We start from the raw sequence: 19,011 nt of genomic DNA on the forward strand, positions 1-19,011 counted from the left end.
GTGGGGAAGCAGCAGCCGGCAGGGCGAGGGGGCGGCGTGGGGAAGCAGCAGCCGGCGGGGCGAGGGGACGACATAGGGAAGGTGCCGATTGCGCTGACCGTTTGTCGGAGCTGCCCATGGGCCGGGAGGGGCCAGCAACGACATCCGAGATGCGCCGACGGGGAAGCTGCGGCTACGGCGAGGCTGCAGATTCGGAGCTGCTCCCGTGTCCACCTTGGACCGCTCCAAGGCGATGCGGAGGCCAAGCTCATACTCCGGATCCACCTCGTCATGGGAGCGGCTGCCGAAGCTCGACATTGCGCCGGATTCGATTGGAATCGCAAAGGGAACAGGAGAGGACGGAGCGAGAGAGGAGAGTGAGTGAGCTACGGTTTCAGATCGACGAGGCCGATGGGTTTTTTTGTGGGACATCCGTGAGGTCAGTGGTAGGCTGGGCTTGTCAGGGGAACGCTCCCGGCATGCCAGGGCCACCTCATATTCGCCCCATATTTGAACTGAATATGGGGGATGCCGGTCAGTTTGGGTGTTTGAGGTCCGTCTGAGGCGTTCGTTTAGATTGAAAAAAACGTGACCGAACATTGACCGGACAGCCCGCCCAGACGTATGAGACGGTTTTGATGATGCTCTTACAAAGGAAATACTACGTATAGAAGACAACACCGAATTTCTGAGGCTCGCATCGGCATCGCAGCCTTTGACTCCCGTGACAGGTGGAAATCATTCGAGTCCGGCCTGGCTCGGCCGTTGTTGATCTCGCCGGCCGGCTGCGGTCGTGCTCGTGCCGCCCCCGCTTCGGCAGAGTAAAAATCAGCTGAGCGAGTGTAGACCGCGGTCGGTGGTGCTCGTGCCCACTTCGCCCTCCACTCTCCTCTCCCCCCTCTACAACCGCCCCACCACACCACACGGCCGCCTTTTCCTCCGCGTAGCCTTCCCACCATATTCCAGTTCGGCAAGCTCGCCAGTCACCAAGCTCCTCCTCCTCCACAGGAAAGCAACAGCGCAGCGCGGCTTCACTGGTTTCGCCCTCAATTCGAGAGCTAGTCTTGGAAGGCCTTCCATGGCTCAGCCGTCGCTGCTCCTCGGCTCTCCGGCATCGATTGTCCTCCTTCTCACCTTCTTCCAAGGTATCGATCCACCCGACAGTTCATCCACTAGTGCTTGTGGAAGTGGTATTCTCGTTGGATTGGTCCTGATTTGGAGGCGCGCGGTAGAGCTGCGAGCTTGGTTTTCGATTTGGTGAGCTGAGTGTTCGGATTTGTGTATTTTTTTCTGCGGCGCACAGGACCGGTAGTGAGCGCCATCACGTTCACCTTCGCCAACCGGTGCACGGACACGGTGTGGCCCGGGTTGCTCTCGGGCTCCACCTCGCCGCCGCTGGAGACCACCGGCTTCGCGCTCTCGCCGGGCCAGTCGCGCTCAATCTACGGGCCGACCGGGTGGTCGGGCCGCTTCTGGGCGCGCTCTGGCTGTAATTTCAACGGCGGCAAGGGCACCTGCGTCACGGGGGACTGCGGCTCCGGCGAGATAGAGTGCCGCGGCGCCGGGGCCACCCCGCCCGCCACGCTCGCGGAGTTCACCCTCGACGGCGACGGCGGGAAGGACTTCTATGACGTCAGCCTCGTCGACGGCTACAACTTGCCCATGCTCGTGCAGCCGTCCGTGCCTGGGTGCCCCGACACCGGGTGCCTCGTCGACCTCAACGAGCGCTGCCCCTCCGAGCTCCGCTCCGGCGGCGGCCTCGCCTGCCGCAGCGCCTGCGAGGCCTTCGGCAAGCCCGAGTTCTGCTGCAACGGCGCCTACGGGAACCCTGACACGTGCCACCCCTCCCAGTACTCGCAGCTCTTCAAGTCGGCGTGCCCCAAGTCCTACAGCTACGCCTACGACGACGCCACCTCCACCTTCACCTGCAACCACACCGATTACACCATTACCTTCTGCCCGCAGTCCAATCCTTACAGGTACTACCTTCCTCTGAATAGTTTCCGATGCTATGACAGTACGATCTAGTTGAAATCACAGTGTTGCAGATCTGAATGACTGAATCTGATTCAACTCAACAATGATATTTTCTCTGGGCTAGAAAATATAATGAGATTTTGATTCGGAATGGGGAATGGGGAAAGAAGAGAAAGTGACAAAGTTAGGCTTTGAGCAAGGAAAAGAAGCTTTGATTGATTGAGTTGTTCTTTCTTTCGCCTTTGTTCCATCCCCATCCCCACCTTGCATGTGGGGTCTTGGCGAGAAAGTTGCAATGGCCTTTGAGTCTCTAATTAGATCAATCACCTTTGACGCTTCGCAGTGGCAAACCGAACAAGCACGCATTGCGGAGGCCGAGCCATGAGCAGCTTGAGGACGACGTGTGGCTGGCATCTTTGAAGAAAACCAGCGGCGCCGGTGGAAGCACCATGGCATCATGGTCGGCGTCCGGAGGTTTCCAAGCTGCCCTGGCAATTGCTGTGGCCGTCGTGCTTGCCGCGGCACAGGGGGGTCATCCCCGTTTCAGCTTGTTATGACCGGGCAAGGCAGGCGATTCTTCATCCCTAGGAGTGATCTGCAGAGGGTTTTTTTAGGATAAAAAAAGAGGATCAGAGCTCTAGAGGAAGAGACGTGGATATCATGTTCTTTAGGCCTTTTTGCTTGTTGATAAAGAACATGACGCGTCCTCATGTTGGCAATTGTAGTTGTTCTAGTAGTGGCATTTCATATTGCTTTATTGCCTTTTTGAAAACATTGTTCTTCTGGTTATATTCATCTTTCTGCGCAATTTTTTTGTGGGGATCCTGATCAGTGCATCGTCACTAGGAGATCGCAAGCTTTGAAGTGGGAAGACTGTAAGATCTGAATATACTATTGCTCTGCCTTCTGAGCTCCTTTTTTTTGTAAAAATCTGAAATGCCTTCTTACAAGTGAAGCATGAAGTTGACCTGTGAGTAGCAATTATGTTCGCATAGGAAAACATAAAAAAAGAAGCAACATTATGTGCAGATCCTGTTTGAGCTGTAAATCAATTTTCTGTTGTCACTGAAGTCTGAAGATATGATGTTCGGTGCTGAAAGAGAAAGAAAGCGAAAAGAGGAGGCAGTCAGGCGAAGATGTTGACTGCTGGCTGTTACTACAACTGATCATCTACTCGGAATACCAATTGGCGTTGCAGTATAATAAGCAGGGTTCCTTTTTTTTTTTGAGGATACGCAGGGTTCCCATTTGGCATAATACTAACAAGAGTACGTGAAGAATGACATACGTAGTAGGCATATTTGATAAGGTTCCTGCATTTTCGTCCATTCGATGTTATCTATGAGCAGATCAGGCATAGGAATAGTTCTAGCCATGTCACACTTTGCCTTTGGTCTCCTCACTTCAGACGTCCATTGTTCATGTACCATCAACTGACCTTCTACGTTGATGCTACCTCTGCACTAACAAGCTGAAGGCGACGTCTCATCTTGCATCTTTTTTATTTCATCGGCTAATGCTGGCAAATCATACTTTTGGAAGATGCAGCGGTTTATCTTAAAGTTTTTTTGTCCTGTTTCGACATCTGGTGGCCAGATTGCTTCTTTGTTTGGTTGTGATCATATTTATGCTTTTGCTTAATTAAATACACAGATGGCCGATGCTAAGGCATCTGCCGGGTGAAACTTCCATCTTTTGGATTGCAACATCAAACTCCCACATATAACTATTTTGTGTGCGCAAAATTTCTGTCAAGATCTCAAAAAATCATTCTAAGGTGTTGCAGTTCAAACATGCCCATACAGTAAAACAATTTGGGCACACACTAAATCTCTATTTTGTTGCAACAAAAACAAAAGTTGAAATGGGGGTGCAACATACTATGTGACATGAAAAAACGACGCAACTAACTAGAATACCATAGGCAACAACGAAAAAAACATATTGCAACATACTTCATCGTTCCAAATTAACTAAAATTCTAGATTTATCCGAAGGCAAACTTCCTAAGTTTAACCAAGTCTAAAAAAGGTGTTAGCATCTGTAGAATCAAACACAAGGTGTTTATCTCTCTATAATTAAATTGTTGCAATAGCTAATTCACCAGAATTTGCATTTGATTTCGAATGTAGGAACAACTCAACATATTTTTTATTATATCATACATATCAACATATGTTCAAGAATCACAACCACCACACTAATAGTACAGTACAACAGTGTAGGTCACAAGTTTGACATAAACACTTAGCGCGAGCAACATTGGAGACGGTTAAAAGAACGGCAAAAGATAGTCGGTTTGTTGTCGAAGGTGAAGAAAAGGAAGACCCATATTGTACCCTCCTCCATGTGCAAGGCTTTAACAACACTAGATGACCCGTTGCGCCATTGGCGCAAAGACCAACTTGAAAGCATAAGTGCTCCCTGGGTGATTTTGATAATTAATGTCAGCATTTCCCTTGTTGGACTAATAGTTTTATCTAGTATATTTTAGATAAGTTCAACAGTGGAGTGGCAAGGACAAGAGGATGTGAAACCCCCTCAAAATGCTAAGGACAAGGATTAGCAAAAGCTTAAGAATCTACATTTTTGTTTAAGTGATCCAAGATTGCATTGAGTTCCTAGGAAAGCCAATACTATTAAAAGGGGATGAGGTGTTGCTTAACAATCTATTTGCTCAAGTGCTTAGTGATATTGCTCCAAAACCCTCAACCACTTTCTCTACCCAAATATGTCCAAACCCTAAATTCCCAACTTGGTCACACCGATATTTCCTACCCGGAGCCACCGAGTTCATCTGGACTTAGCCGCTGCCAAAACCCTAACAATCCAGTTCCACCGATATGGATATCGGTCCCACCGAGATGGCCTTGCCAACTCTCTGTGACTTGTTGCAATCAATTCAGTCCCACCGAGATGTTGCAATCGGTCTCACCGAGATGGCTTGATTGATTCTCTGTTGTCCTATTGCTTCACTTCGGTCCCATCGAGATGGCCTTGCCAGCTCTCTATGACTTGTTGCAATCAATTTGGTCCCACCGAGATGTTGTAATCGGTCTTGCCGAGATGGCTTGACTGATTCTCTGTTGCCTTATTGCTTCACTTCGGTTCCACCGGGATGATGCAATCGGCACCACCGAGATGAGGTTTGCCCCAAGCCCCAGCACATCGGTCCCACCGAGTTGTTTCCTGCGGTCCCACCGAGATTTCTAACGTTCATATTTTTACACAGATTGGTGCCACCGAGTTTTCTAAGCGGTGCCACCGAGATGGGTCAAAAGTGTGTAGCGGTTGGATTTTGTGTGGAGGCTATATATACCCCTCCACCTCTCTTCCTCATGGAGAGAGCCATCAGAACATGCCTACACTTCCACCATTCATTTTCCGAGAGAGAGCCACCTACTCATGTGTTGAGATCACGAGTTTCCATTTCTACCATTTGAACCTTGATTTCTAGCCTTCCCCAAGTTGCTTTCCAATCAAATCCTTCTTCCACCATAGCCAAATCTATGAGAGAGAGTTGAGTATTGGGGGGACTATCATTTCAAGCACAAGAGCAAGGAGTTCATCATCAACACACCATCTATTTCCTTTTGGAGAGTGATGTCTCATAGATTGGTTAGGTGTCCCTTGGGAGCCTCCGACATGATGTGGAGTTGAACCAAGAAGTCTATAAGGGCAAGAAGATCGCCTACTTCGTGAAGATCTAACCGAATGAGGCAGGTCCTTCATGGACGATGGCCATGGTGGGATAGACAAGGTTGCTTCTTCGTGGGCCCTTTGTGGGTGGAGCCCTCGGTCGACTCGCGCAGCCGTTACCCTTTGTGGATTGAAGTCTCCATCAACATGGACGTGCGATAGCACCACCTATCGAAAACCATGCCAAAAATTGTCCGCGTCTCCATTGCGTTTGCACACTCCAATTCGATCCCTTTACATTCTTGCACTTGCATGCTTTACTATTTCTGCTGCTCATACTCTTGTTATGTTTGTGTAAAATGTATTGTGTGCCCTTTAACATGTGCTAAACTCAACCTTAACTTGAAGAAACTAAAAACTGCCACTTTTACTTGTTAAGGGTCTAATCTCCCCCTCTAGACCCCTCTTCTCGATCCTTTCAATTAATATCAGAGCATTGGTCTTCGTTCCTTTGGTTTAATTACCATTGGAGGGAGATGGACGAGTCTACGGTCGGATGTATTAGACATAGAGTGCCTATTCTTGATGGGGAGTTTTATGGTTCTTGGAAAAATAAGATGCTTGAGATTTTCAATTAATACAATTTGAACAAGTATATTCTTAGCCCTTATGTGTCTCCCATTGATCCTTTGCATCCTACCCCCGATGAGTATCTTGACATGGTTCACAATCTTAGGACTGTTAATCTTATCATTAGAGGATTGCCTAGAAATGTGCTTGTTTGCTTGCCAACCTTTGAATGCGCATATACTATATTGAATTATCTTGAGGAACCCTTTCCAAATTACTCTTTGAAAAATCTGAATGAAATTCTTCAAAAGTCCATTGCTTTCCATAAGATGAAGCCTAATGATCCCAAGTTCGATGAATGTCTATTTGAGCTCCGTGATCTTATGCGTGCCAAGGGTGATGATGGAGCCATTAGTAGCATCATCACGGAAACCATTAGAATTCACAAGCTTGCACATTGTCATGGTCATATGTCTAATGAATCACTTGAACTAGGTGATGACTACACACATGACGATGATGATGACATTGAGCATGGGTATTATGACGATGACGAAGAATTTGACATAGAATGTGAGAAGACTATGAGGAATCTTAGTCTCATGGCGAATCTTCGAAATTACATATATGGAGGAAAAGAGTGGATTCTTGATAGTGGATGTACTGATCACATGACCGGAGATAAAGACATGTTCTGTGAGCTTGCCAAAAATGATGGTCCACGCAAGTATGTGACTTTTGGAGACAACTCCAAGGGAAAACAAGTTGGAGGAAGTCATCCCATGAAGAACATCATGATCATGAGAAGGCCACTTGAGCTACTTCACATGGACCTCTTTGGTCCCAATGCTTACAAAAGTCTTAGTGGTAACTCTTTCGGTTTGGTCATTGTTGATGCTTTTTTCCAGATTTACGTGGGTGTTCTTTCTTGATGAAAAATCCCAGGTCCAAAATATCTTCAAGAACTTCACTAAGAAGGCCCAAAATCAATTTGAAGTGAAGATCAAGAAGGTTCGAAGTGACAATGGAACGGAGTTCAAGAACGCTAATGTGGGTACCTTTTTTGATGAAGAAGGGATTTCACATGAGTTCTCGGTTACGTACACACCTCAACAAAATGGAGTTGTTGAGAGGAAGTACCGGACTCTTATTGATATTGCGAGAACGATGCTTGATGAATAAAAGACACCAAGACACTTTTGGGCGGAAACAATTGAGACAGCTTGTCATGCTACAAATCGACTATATCTTCACAAGCTTCTTGGCAAAATGGCATACGAGCTACTCACCGGTAACAAATCCCAAGTTGGATACTTTTGATTATTTGGATCAAAGTGCTATAGTCTTGATAAAGCATTGTCGTTCGAAATTTGCTCCTAAATCTCATGAAGGTTTTCTACTCAGTTATAGCTAAAACTCTCACACTTACCGTGTCTAAAAAAATTTCACTCGAAAGGTTGAAGAGACAGTAGATGTGAAGTTTTATGAATCCAATGGCTCGCAAGTAGAGCAACTGCCAATTGATGTAGGAGACAAAGACCCCTCAAAATAAATTCAGGATTTGTCTATTGGCAAGATCCGTCCAACGGAGGTGAAGGAGAATACTTCGTCCATTCAAGTGGAAGCCTCAACTTCACATCAAGGTGAACCACAAGTTGACATGGAGGCATCCACAAGTGGAACACGACAAGACAAAGGGAATGAGGAAGTACAACAAGATGACCAACCCCGACCTCCTTCTCCACCTCCACAAGAAAACAATGACGCCACCAATAATGGAGAAGATGATGATGAGGATGTTCCACCACAACCCAAGAAAAAGCTCTCATGAGTTAGAGAAAGAGTCTCAAAGAATCACCCCGTTGAACAAATCCTCGACGACATCAACACCGGGAGAACCACTCGCTGTAAAACTCATTTGGCTAACTTTTGTGAACATTACTCATTCATTTCTAGCATTGAACCTATGATGGTATAGGAAGCCCTTGAAGACCCGGATTGGATAAATTCTATGCACGAAGAGCTACACAACTTTGAACTAAACCAAGTGTGGACATTGGTTGAGAAGTCCAACGGTGATCAAAACGTCATTGGAACAAAATGGGTGTCTCAGAATAAGCAAGATGAGGATGGACAAGTTGTATGCTGTAACATCCCAAATTTTCAATTTGGAATGTTATACATTAGATCATCAATGCATATCATATTTTTATTTGCTTCTGGCTTGATCCTAGAAATTCTACGCAACTCAAGGACCCTCGGAGAGAGTTGGAGATTTCATGATTTTCATTTTTGAGTTTTCTCAAATTTTGAAAATAGGATCATTTGATTTTATTTATTTTATCTTCAATTATTTCTATTTTAAAAATATGAGAGAGGGAATAAAATGACTTTCCCAAAATAAAGAAATATTGAGGTTTTAATAATAAAATCAAATAAGATTTTATTTTGGAGTTCTTTGCTATTTTATTTGAATTTAGGAAAAATGCGCGTTTTTCAAAATTGCATTTAGGACCCAAATAAATGTTCATCCTGTTCGGCTTGATTTTAGAAGCCGGGGAAAATTTATTTCGGGATTTTTGGAGTCTTTTTAGTATTTCTTTTATTTGTTTTTCTGCGCGTAATTATAAAAAAAAACGAAACCGACTTTGGGCCGTGTTCGGCCAGGACTCCTCCGGCCGGGCCTTTATATAGCGCTGACCCCCCCGTTAGCCCAAGCCGCCGCCCGCACCGGAACCCTAACCCTAGGCCACCGCCCCGCCGCCCGACGCTGCCACGCGCCACCGCCGCGCCGCCCGACGCCGCGCCGCGCCGCCGCCTTGCCGCACCGCCGCCCATGCCCCGCGCCGCCGCCACCGGAGCCGCCGCCGCCGGAGTCCTGCCGCCGCCGCCGCCGAGGTTGACCCCGCCGCCGGTTTTTCCTAGAAAATCGTTCGGTTTTCGCCGGTTTTTGATCGGTTTTTTAGATCTGTTTTTTAGATAGATCGGTTTTTTTTCAGTTTAGTTTATTTAGCGAGCGTTCGCTCGTTCGTTCATTTTAACAAACACATTTATCGTTTAGTTCCAGATAACAAACGTTCGTTCGTTAATCTGTTCGTCATTTTTCTTTTTCTCGGATTTTCCGCGATTATTTCTGTTCGCGATTCCTGATCCGATTTTCGTTCTAGTATAACTTTTCGCTCGTTTATCGGAATCTAGCGATTCAAGCGCCTGGAGTTTCGTCTCGAAACCCTCTTTCCGTTTAACCAACTCAAACAAGTTTTTGCCTCTGTAAAATTTGACTTAGATCCAGATTAGTAAACGAAGCTTGTTTCTTTTGTCGTTTGACTTTCGTTGCTTCGTTCGATTCGATTCTTTTGCAAACCGGATTTCTTAAGTTGAACTTTCTGGTTAGATCTCTTATTTGAGTTTTACCCGTGCATTAGGTGAGTACTTATTGTATGCTTGTTTGTTTGCGATAGAGTACCCGGAGTGCGCCGCTTGCTACTTCGAATCGCTAGGTTTCGCGGATCATCAGCAAGGCAAGTAACATTTTGATCATACCTCCTACTACCCAGTTTCATTGCATTAGATCAATCCTCAAACATTGCATGATTAGGACCTAATTAAATTGTGGGTTGGGAAGTAGATGAGGTAGTACCTATTACCTATTTTATTATCAAACCCTTGGGAGTTACTGCTATGTTGCTTATATTGCCATGCTATGCTAGTAGACGTGGATTGGGTGAGTGTATCCATGACATATGTGAGATTGTTAAATTAATGGTTTATTTAAGGTGGCAACTTAAACACACATCTGGGTGGATTGAGGCACCTGGGTATTCCAACCATTGCCTGTTTTTCTTTATGGACCGCCACCCAGGCTCAAAGGGATCATGAGATCGTCCATACTAGAAACTTCCGTGTGCATCCACAAGCTACCATGGGCTCTAGCATAGTTGATTAAGTCGTGCGAACTCTTACAGTGGTAGACTAGCAGATGTAGGGGAAAGTAGGTGTAACGGTATACCCGTTCGTAAGGTGCTAGCACTTCTGAAAGACTATGTCTCGGTCATCCGTTTCTCAAACACCATGTAGTGCAAGAATCCCAACATAGGAGATCGAGTCTTGTGGGGAAAAGTGCACAAACCTCTGCAGAGTGTATAAACTAATCATGGTTAGCCATGTCCCCGATTATGGACAGCTTGAGTATCTAGTACTTGGATTATCATGTGAATCTCATCATGTTACTCTAATTAATTTTGTTGGGTTTTAATGATGATGCTTAATTGGGATTGAGAGGGTGTCTACACTCTCAATGTTTAACAACTACCGTGATAGTTAAATAAAATTTATTCCTTTGCAGTAGGGAAAAATTGGCTTTATGCAAAACTGTAACCATAGAGCTTTCCACCAGCCAAATATGCATGTAGTATAGTCTTATTCTTTCATTACTCTCTATGTGTTACATTGCCTACACATACCATGTGCTGACCCATTTTGGGCTGCAACGTTCATGTTGCAGACTTTTCAGACGACGAGTAAGGTTCCTTTAGGTCTTGGTTCTATACTCAGTGATGCCGTTGGAGTTGATGGGCTCACTTATCTTCCAAGCCTTCCGCTATTATCATCATTAGATGGCCTTAAGCCATATTATTTGTAATAAGTTCTCTTTTGAGACATTCGATGTAATAAGTGTGTGATTGCTACTCTGTTGTAAATCCTTCAAGTACTGTGCATGTCAGCATTACTGATCCAGGGATGACACTGAAGCACAGAGATCAGACCGTTTGAGGTCTGGTCGCTACAAGATGGTATCAGAGCACACGCTGACTGTAGGACACGACCACTAAGCAAAAGCCCTAGATCACTACTCACTCTTCTCATTTCTGACTTCTCATCTTTTCTACTCTTTTAGGATGGCGGATGCAAGGAACAAGTTCACGCAACCGGATGAAGATACACCGTTTGGACGTCACTTGAAGGGAGTCACTAAATACCTGAACATCAGAGTACCAAGCTTCACCGGAACCTAAAAAGCCACTTTACCTGAAGAGGAGCGCTGGATGATTCAAGTTCATGTTCCAGGAAGGATGTTCATGCCAGTCACTGAGCCCATAGATTTTTCCTTAGATGCACCAACCTGGAGTCTAGGAAAGAGCATGGCAGCTCACATCGCCATGGGACGTATTGGAGAAGTTTACCGCAATGATCTCAAGGATACTATCTACCAAATTTGTGGGCGCCGAGATGAGCACTGTCAGCACCAAGAAGGATAGATCAATCGCATCTTTCATCCAGGAGTTAAATCAGCACATTCGACGTCAGGAGAACCAGATGTGCGCAGACATGATAGATCTGAAGAAGGCGAGGACAAGAATCACGGAACTGGAGGAAGAACTCAAGGCCACACGTGAAGATTACATGGAGGAAATCTAAGTATTAGTGGAGAAGAATGACGGCCTGATCAAGAAGATCGGAATATTCATGGGAGACCCTACACCAGTAGAAGAAGACGAAGAACCCAAGGAGATTCGTCCAGAAGACTACATCATCATCGACGACACCGACTCAGACCCAGATGATAGCGAATTAGTGATGATGACTATGTTGATGAAGCTGGAGCAGATATCATGGAGTCTGCAACCGAAGAATATTTCTAGTAGACCACCCCATCAGTAGTAGTATTCCACCATGTAAATAGAGTAGTCCGAGCACTTTTGCGATAGTTAGACCGATTGTATGCCCTTGTTTGATTGAATGAAGTGAATTGTTTGCAATTGCCTCATGTGCATATGGGTAGTGTTTTCTCTCTAGACCTCTCTCTATTCTTAAATCTCATCTTTTCTAAACCCATCAGATGCCTCCGAGACATGACCCCGGATTTACCTTCCCACCGAAGCTCACTCAGTAGATCTAGCAGCAGAATACGTTGATGCAGTTGCTAGTCCAGAATCAGAATCAGGGGAACAACAACAACAACCCACCACCACCACCACCTGTTGATCACTTAACCCGTTTTCTTAGGCTGCATCCGCCGGTGTTCTCCAGTAGCACCAAGTCTATAGTAGCAGATGATTGGCTCTGCAAGACAGCAAGGGAGTTGACCACGGCAGGATGCACAGATGCGGAAAAGGTGAAATTTGCCGCACATCAGTTGGATGGACCCACAGCATCATGGTGGGAGAATTTCACAGCCACTTACCCTATCGACAATGTTACGTGGGACCCGTTTCAGCAGGCTTTTCGTATTGCTCATGTTTCAGCAGGAGCTATGGCCATGAAGAAGCGTGAGTTTCGCAACTTGCGCCAAGGAGGACGGACAGTTGGCCAGTATGTGGATGACTTTAGTAAGCTAGCACGTTTTGCCCCGGATGACGTTGCTACAGATGCAGCTAAGCAGGAGAAGTTTCTGGAAGGACTGAATGATGAGTTGAGCATGCAGTTGATGGTAGCAAGCTTCAACAACTATCAGGAGTTGGTAGATCGTGCTCTTATGATTGAAGGGAAGCAGCAGCAAATTGAGAACCGTAAGAGGAAGTATGGACAAGGGAAGTACAACTCTGGAGCGCAGTAGAAGCCGCGTTTTACCCCTAAACCAGGAGGACCTTTTCAGAATACTCATGGAGGAGGAAGTTCGCATAATCATAATGGCCCCAAGAATGGTAATGGGAATGGAGGAAGCAACGGCCAGAACCATACCAACCCATCAACCCCAGCCAAGAGAGACCTGAGCCAAGTCAGTTGCTTTAAGTGTCAGAAGACCGGGCATTATGCCAATGAATGTCCTGAATCCCAGAATGGAAATGGCAATGGAAGCTCGGGGAAGAAGCCGAACCCTTTCAATAGGGGACAGGTGAACCACGTAAACGTGGAGGAGGTTGAAGAACAGTCGGATGCAGTAATCGGTAAGTTTTTGGTTAAGTCTTTTACTGCAATCGTTCTTTTTGATACTGGTGCATCGCATTCATACATCTCACGGGGATTTGTGGATAAGTATAACCTGCCCACCAAGGTTCTTAGAACACCTATGCTAGTAAGCTCACCAGGAGCGGAGTATATGACCAGCCGAGGGTGTTTTCAAGTGCCATTGAGTATAGGTAGGCATGTGTTTCCCTCGGATTTGATCATTTTGGAATCACAAGGTTTGGATGTAATTCTGGGTATGGATTAGCTGTCGATGTATGGAGGAAACATCGATTGCGCCAGTAAGTCGATTTTTCTTACCACCCCAGAAGGAAGAAGGATCAAGTATGTATCCCGACATGTGCCTAAGAGGACTCAAGTAAATTCCCTAACAAGAGTTGTACAGGAGGAAGTACCGGTGGTAAAGGATTTTCTTGATGTATTTCCAGAGGAGTTGCCAGGCATGCCACCAGATAGAGACATTGAGTTTTTGATTGAGCTTTTGCCAGGCACATGGCCAATATCTAAGAGACCATACAGGATGCCCGCAAAGGATTTGGAGGAGATTAAGAAGCATATTAAGGAGTTACTGGATAAAGGCTATATTCGCCCAAGTTCTTCGCCTTGGGGATCGCCAGTACTTCTAGTGGAGAAAAAGGATGGATCGTTAAGGATGGTTGTCGATTATCGAGGATTGAATGAAGTAACAATCAGGAACAAGTACCCACTATCGATGATCAATGATCTGTTTGATCGATTGCAAGGAGCCAAGGTATTTTCCAAGATCGATCTGCGATCAGGATACCATCGGTTGAAGATTCGAGAACAGGATATACCTAAGACGGCTTTTACCACCAGGTATGGCTGTATGAGTATACCGTTATGTCATTTGGTCTGACTAACGCACCTGCCTATTTTATGAACATGATGAACAAAGTGTTTATGGAGTTTTTGGATAAGTTCGTCGTAGTGTTCATTGATGATATTATGGTTTACTCGAAGAATGAAGAGGAGCATAATGAGCATTTGTGTTTGGTACTTGGGAAGCTCAGAGAACATCAGTTATATGCCAAGTTTAGCAAATGTGAGTTTTGGTTGAAGGAAGTTGGATTCCTCGGACACGTTATATCCAGAGAAGGTATAGCAGTAGATCCCACCAAGGTTGACACTGTGACAAATTGGGAAGCCCCAACAACAGTTGGAGAAATCCAGAGTTTTCTGGGACTTGCAGGATACTATCGGAGATTCATTGAAAATTTCTCGAAGATTGTGAAGCCTATGACGGAGTTGTTGAAAAAGGATACCAAGTTCATATGGACTGAGGAATGTGAGGCCAGTTTCCAGGAGTTGAAGAAACGTTTGGTTACATCACCAGTGTTGATTTTGCCGGATCAGAACAAGGATTATGAGGTGTATTGCGACGCGTCACGTCGAGGACTTGGAGCAGTGCTTATGCAGGAGGGAAGAGTTGTTTCATATGCCTCATGACAGCTTAAGCCTCATGAGTTAAATTATGCCACACATGATTTGGAGTTAGCAGCCATAGTGCATGCATTAAAGACTTGGAGACATTTTCTCATTGGAAACCATTGTGAAGTGTACACGGATCACAAGCGTTTGAAGTACACTTTCACACAGAAGGAGCTGAATCTCAGGCAAAGGAGATGGTTGGAGCTCATCAAGGATTATGATATGAGAATACATTATCATCCCGGAAAGGCTAACATAGTAGCTGATGCGTTGAGCCGTAAGAGCCATGTCAACACACTAACGACGGGAGATTTATCGAAGGAGTTAGTCGAGGATCTTCGTGAGCTATGTTTGGAGATAGTTCCGAGAGGCTATGTAGCAGCATTGGAGATTTAGTCTACTTTGATGGATAAGATCAGAGAAGCTCAGAAGACTGACAAGGAGATTGCTTCTATAAAGGAGAAGATGGGCAAAGGAAAAGTTAAAGGATTTCGTGAGGCTGAGCACGATACCCTATGGTTTGAAGACCGTGTTTATGTGCCCAATGACCCGGAGATCAGGAAGTTAATTCTGCAGGAGGCCCATGATTCACCATATTCGATTCACCCAGGAAATACCAAGATGTATTTGGATTTGAAGGATACTTTCTGGTGGACCGGAATGAAGAAGGATATTGCGGAGTATGTAGCAGTTTGTGATGTATGTCAGAGAGTAAAAGCAGAGCATCAGAAGCCAGCGGGATTGCTACAGCCATTGCCAATACCCGAATGGAAGTGGGATAAGTTAGGCATGGATTTTATTACAGGATTGCCCAGAACGCATTCAGGCTATGACTCGATTTGGGTTGTAGTCGATCGTTTGACAAAGGTAGCTCATTTCATCCCAGTGAAGACTACCTACACCAGTGCTAAGTTGGCAAAGATATACATGACCAGGATAGTATGTCTGCATGGAGTTCCAAGGAGTATTGTATCAGATAGAGGAACCCAGTTTACCTCAAAGTTCTGGAATTAGTTGCACGAAACTTTGGGTACCAGGCTAGAGTTCAGTATAGCTTTTCATCCGCAGACAGATGGACAGACCGAGAGAGTCAATCAAATTTTGGAGGATATGTTGAGAGCTTGAGCGCTAGATTATGGATCTAGTTGGGACGACAATTTGCCATATGCAGAGTTTTCTTACAACAACAGTTATCAATCCAGTTTGAAGATGGCCCCTTTTGAAGCTTTGTACAGAAGAAGGTGCAGAACACCATTGTCGTGGGATGAAGTTGGAGACCGCAAGTTGTTTGAACCGGATTTGATTAAGGAGTCTGAACAGAAGGTGAGATTGATTTGCGATAGGCTCAAGGTAGCCCAGTCCAAGCAGAAGAGCTACGCAGATTCTAAACGCAAGGAGACAGTTTACAAAGTCGGAGACCGGGTTTATCTTCGAGTATCTCCACTTCGAGGAGTTAAGCGCTTTAGAGTTAATGGAAAGTTAGCGCCACATTTTGTAGGACCATACAAGGTTTTGGAGCGTATGGGAGAAGTAGCCTACAAGTTGGAATTGCCCGAAGGATTGTCAGGAGTTCACGATGTATTCCACGTTTCCCAGTTGAAGAAGTGCCATGCAGAGATGGCTGATATACCGCTGAGAGATATAGTGCCGCTGGAAGTGATTCAGTTGGACAGTGATTTGACCTATGAGGAGAAACCAGTCAAGATTCTTGAGTATGCCAGCCGAGTCACCCGCAGCAAGGTTATCAAGTTTTGCAAAATTTAGTGGAGCCACCACACCGAGGATGAAGCCAGCTGGGAACGAGAGGAAGATTTGCTGAAGGACCACCCTCACCTATTTTCTAGCCAACCCGAATCTCGAGGGCGAGATTCACCTTAAGGGGGGTAGGTTTGTAACATCCCAAAATTTTAATTTGGAATGTTATACATTAGATCATCAATGCATATCATATTTTTATTTGCTTCTGGCTTGATCCTAGAAATTCTACGCAACTCAAGGACCCTCGGAGAGAGTTAGGGATTTCATGATTTTCATATTTGAGTTTTCTCAAATTTTGAAAATAGGATCATTTGATTTTATTTATTTTATCGTCAATTATTTCTATTTCAAAAATATGAGAGAGGGAATAAAATGACTTTCCCAAAATAAAGAAATATTGAGGATTCAATAATAAAATCAAATAAGATTTTATTTTGGAGTTATTTGATATTTTATTTGAATTTAGGAAAATGAAACCGACTTTGGGCCGTGTTCGGCCAGGACTCCTCCGGCCGGGCCTTTATATAGCGCCAACCCCGAGCCCATTAGCCCAAGCCGCGGCTCGCACCGGAACCCTAACCCTAGGCCGCCGCCGCGCCGCCGCCGCCGCTGCCGCGCGCCACCACCCCGCCGCCCGCCGCCGCCTTGCCGCACCACCGCCCCACGCCGCCGCCGCCGGAGCCGCGGCTGCCGCTGCCGCTGCCCGCCGCCACCGCCGTCGAGGTTGACCCCGCTGCTGCCTCCGGTTTTTCCTAGAAAACCGTTCGATTTTCGCCGGTTTTCGATCGGTTTTTTAGATCCTTTTTTAGATAGATCGGTTTTTTTCCGGTTTAGTTTATTTAGCGAGCGTTCGCTTGTTCGTTCGTTTTAACGAACGCATTCATCGTTTAGTTCCAGATAACAAACGTTTGTTCGTTAATCTGTTCGTCATTTTTTTCTCGGATTTTCCGTGATTATTTCTAATCGCGATTCCTGATCCGATTTTCGTTCTAGTATAGCTTTTCGTTCGTTTATCGGAATCAGGCGATTCAAGCGCCTGGAGTTTCGTCTCGAAACCCTCTTTTCGTTTAGCCAACTCATACAAGTTTTTGCCTCTGTAAAATTTGACTTAGATCCATATTAGTAAACGAAGTTTGTTTCTTTTGCCGTTTGACTTTCGTTGCTTCGTTCGATTTTATTCTTTTTGCAAACCGGAGTTCTTAAGTTGAACTTTCTGGTTAGATCTCTTATTTGAGTTTTACCCGTGCATTAGATGAGTACTTATTGTATGCTTGTTTTTTTGCGATAGAGTACCCGGAGTGCGCCGCTTTCTACTTCGAATCACTAGGTTTCACGGATCATCAGCAAGGCAAGTAACATTTTGATCATACCTCCTACTACCCAGTTTTATTGCATTAGATCAATCCTCAAACATTGCATGATTAGGATCTAATTAAATTGTGGGTTGGGAAGTAGATGAGGTAGTACCTATTACCTGTTTTATTATCAAACCCTTGGGAGTTACTGCTACGTTGCTTATATTGCCATGCTATGCTAGTAGACGTGGATTGGGTGAGTGTATCCATGAAAGATGTGAGATTGTTAAATTAATGGTTTATTTAAGGTGGCAACTTAAACACACATCTGGGTGGATTGAGGCACCTGGGTATTCCAACGATTGCCTATTTTTCTTTATGGACCGCCACCCAGGCTCAAAGGGATCATGAGATCATTCGTACTAGAAACTTCCGTGTGCAGCCACAAGCTACTATGGGCTCTAGCATAGTTGATTAAGTCGTGCGAACTCTTACAGTGGTAGACTAGCAGATGTAGGGGAAAGTAGGTGTAACGGTCTACCCATTCGTAAGGTGCTAGCACTTCTGAAAGACTATGTCTTGGTCATCCGTTTCTCAAACACCATGTAGTCCGAGAATCCCAATGGAGGAGATCGAGTCTTGTGGGGAAAAGTGCGCAAACCTCTGCAGAGTGTATAAACTAATCTTGGTTAGCCGTGTCCCCGGTTATGGACAGCTTGAGTATCTAGTACTTGGATTATCATGTGAATCTCATCATGTTAATCTAATTAATTTTGTTGGGTTTTAATGATGATGCTTAATTGGGATTGAGAGGGTGTCTACACTCTCAATGTTTAACAACTACCATGATAGTTAAATAAAATTTATTCCTTTGCAGTAGGGAAAAATTGGCTTTACGCAAAACTGTAACCATAGAGCTTTCCACCAGCCAAATATGCATGTAGTATAGTCTTATTCTTTCATTACTCTTTATGTGTTACATTGCCAGCATATACCATGTTCTGACCCGTTTCGGGCTGCAACGTTCATGTTGCAGACTTTTCAGACGACGAGTAAGGTGCCTTTAGGTCGTGGTTCTATACTCAGTGATGCCGTTGGAGTTGATGGACTCACTTATCTTCCAAGCCTTCCGTTGTTATCGTCATTAGATGGCCTTAAGCCATATTATTTGTAATAAGTTCTCTTTTGAGACATTCGATGTAATAAGTGTGTGATTGCTACTCTGTTATAAATCCTTCAAGTACTGTGCGTGTCAGCATTACTGATCCAGGGATGACACTGAAGCACAGAGATCAGACCGTTTGAGGTCTGGTCGCTACATACGCAACAAGGCCTGTCTCATTGCTCATGGCTACACTCAAGTCGAAGGTATGGACTATGGTGAGACATATGCCCCCGTTGCTAGACTTGAGTCCATTCGCATTTTACTTGCTTATAC

General features: G+C 45.2%; 1 protein-coding gene across 1 annotated transcript; it reads left to right on the plus strand.

Annotated features, from left to right (window-relative positions):
- The first annotated feature begins 696 nt into the window (after positions 1 to 696).
- Positions 697 to 2,745, plus strand: LOC125521689 (thaumatin-like protein 1). Its single transcript, XM_048686744.2, has 3 exons — positions 697 to 1,124; positions 1,283 to 1,958; positions 2,300 to 2,745. The coding sequence occupies exons 1-3, from the start codon at positions 1,058 to 1,060 to the stop codon at positions 2,511 to 2,513; spliced, it is 957 nt and encodes a 318-aa protein (XP_048542701.1). The 5' UTR covers positions 697 to 1,057; the 3' UTR covers positions 2,514 to 2,745.
- The last annotated feature ends 16,266 nt before the right edge of the window (positions 2,746 to 19,011 follow it).

This window comes from Triticum urartu, chromosome 7A (assembly GCF_056163025.1).
Source record: "Triticum urartu cultivar PI428250 chromosome 7A, HENAU_Tu73, whole genome shotgun sequence".
Classification (NCBI taxonomy): domain Eukaryota; kingdom Viridiplantae; phylum Streptophyta; class Magnoliopsida; order Poales; family Poaceae; genus Triticum; species Triticum urartu.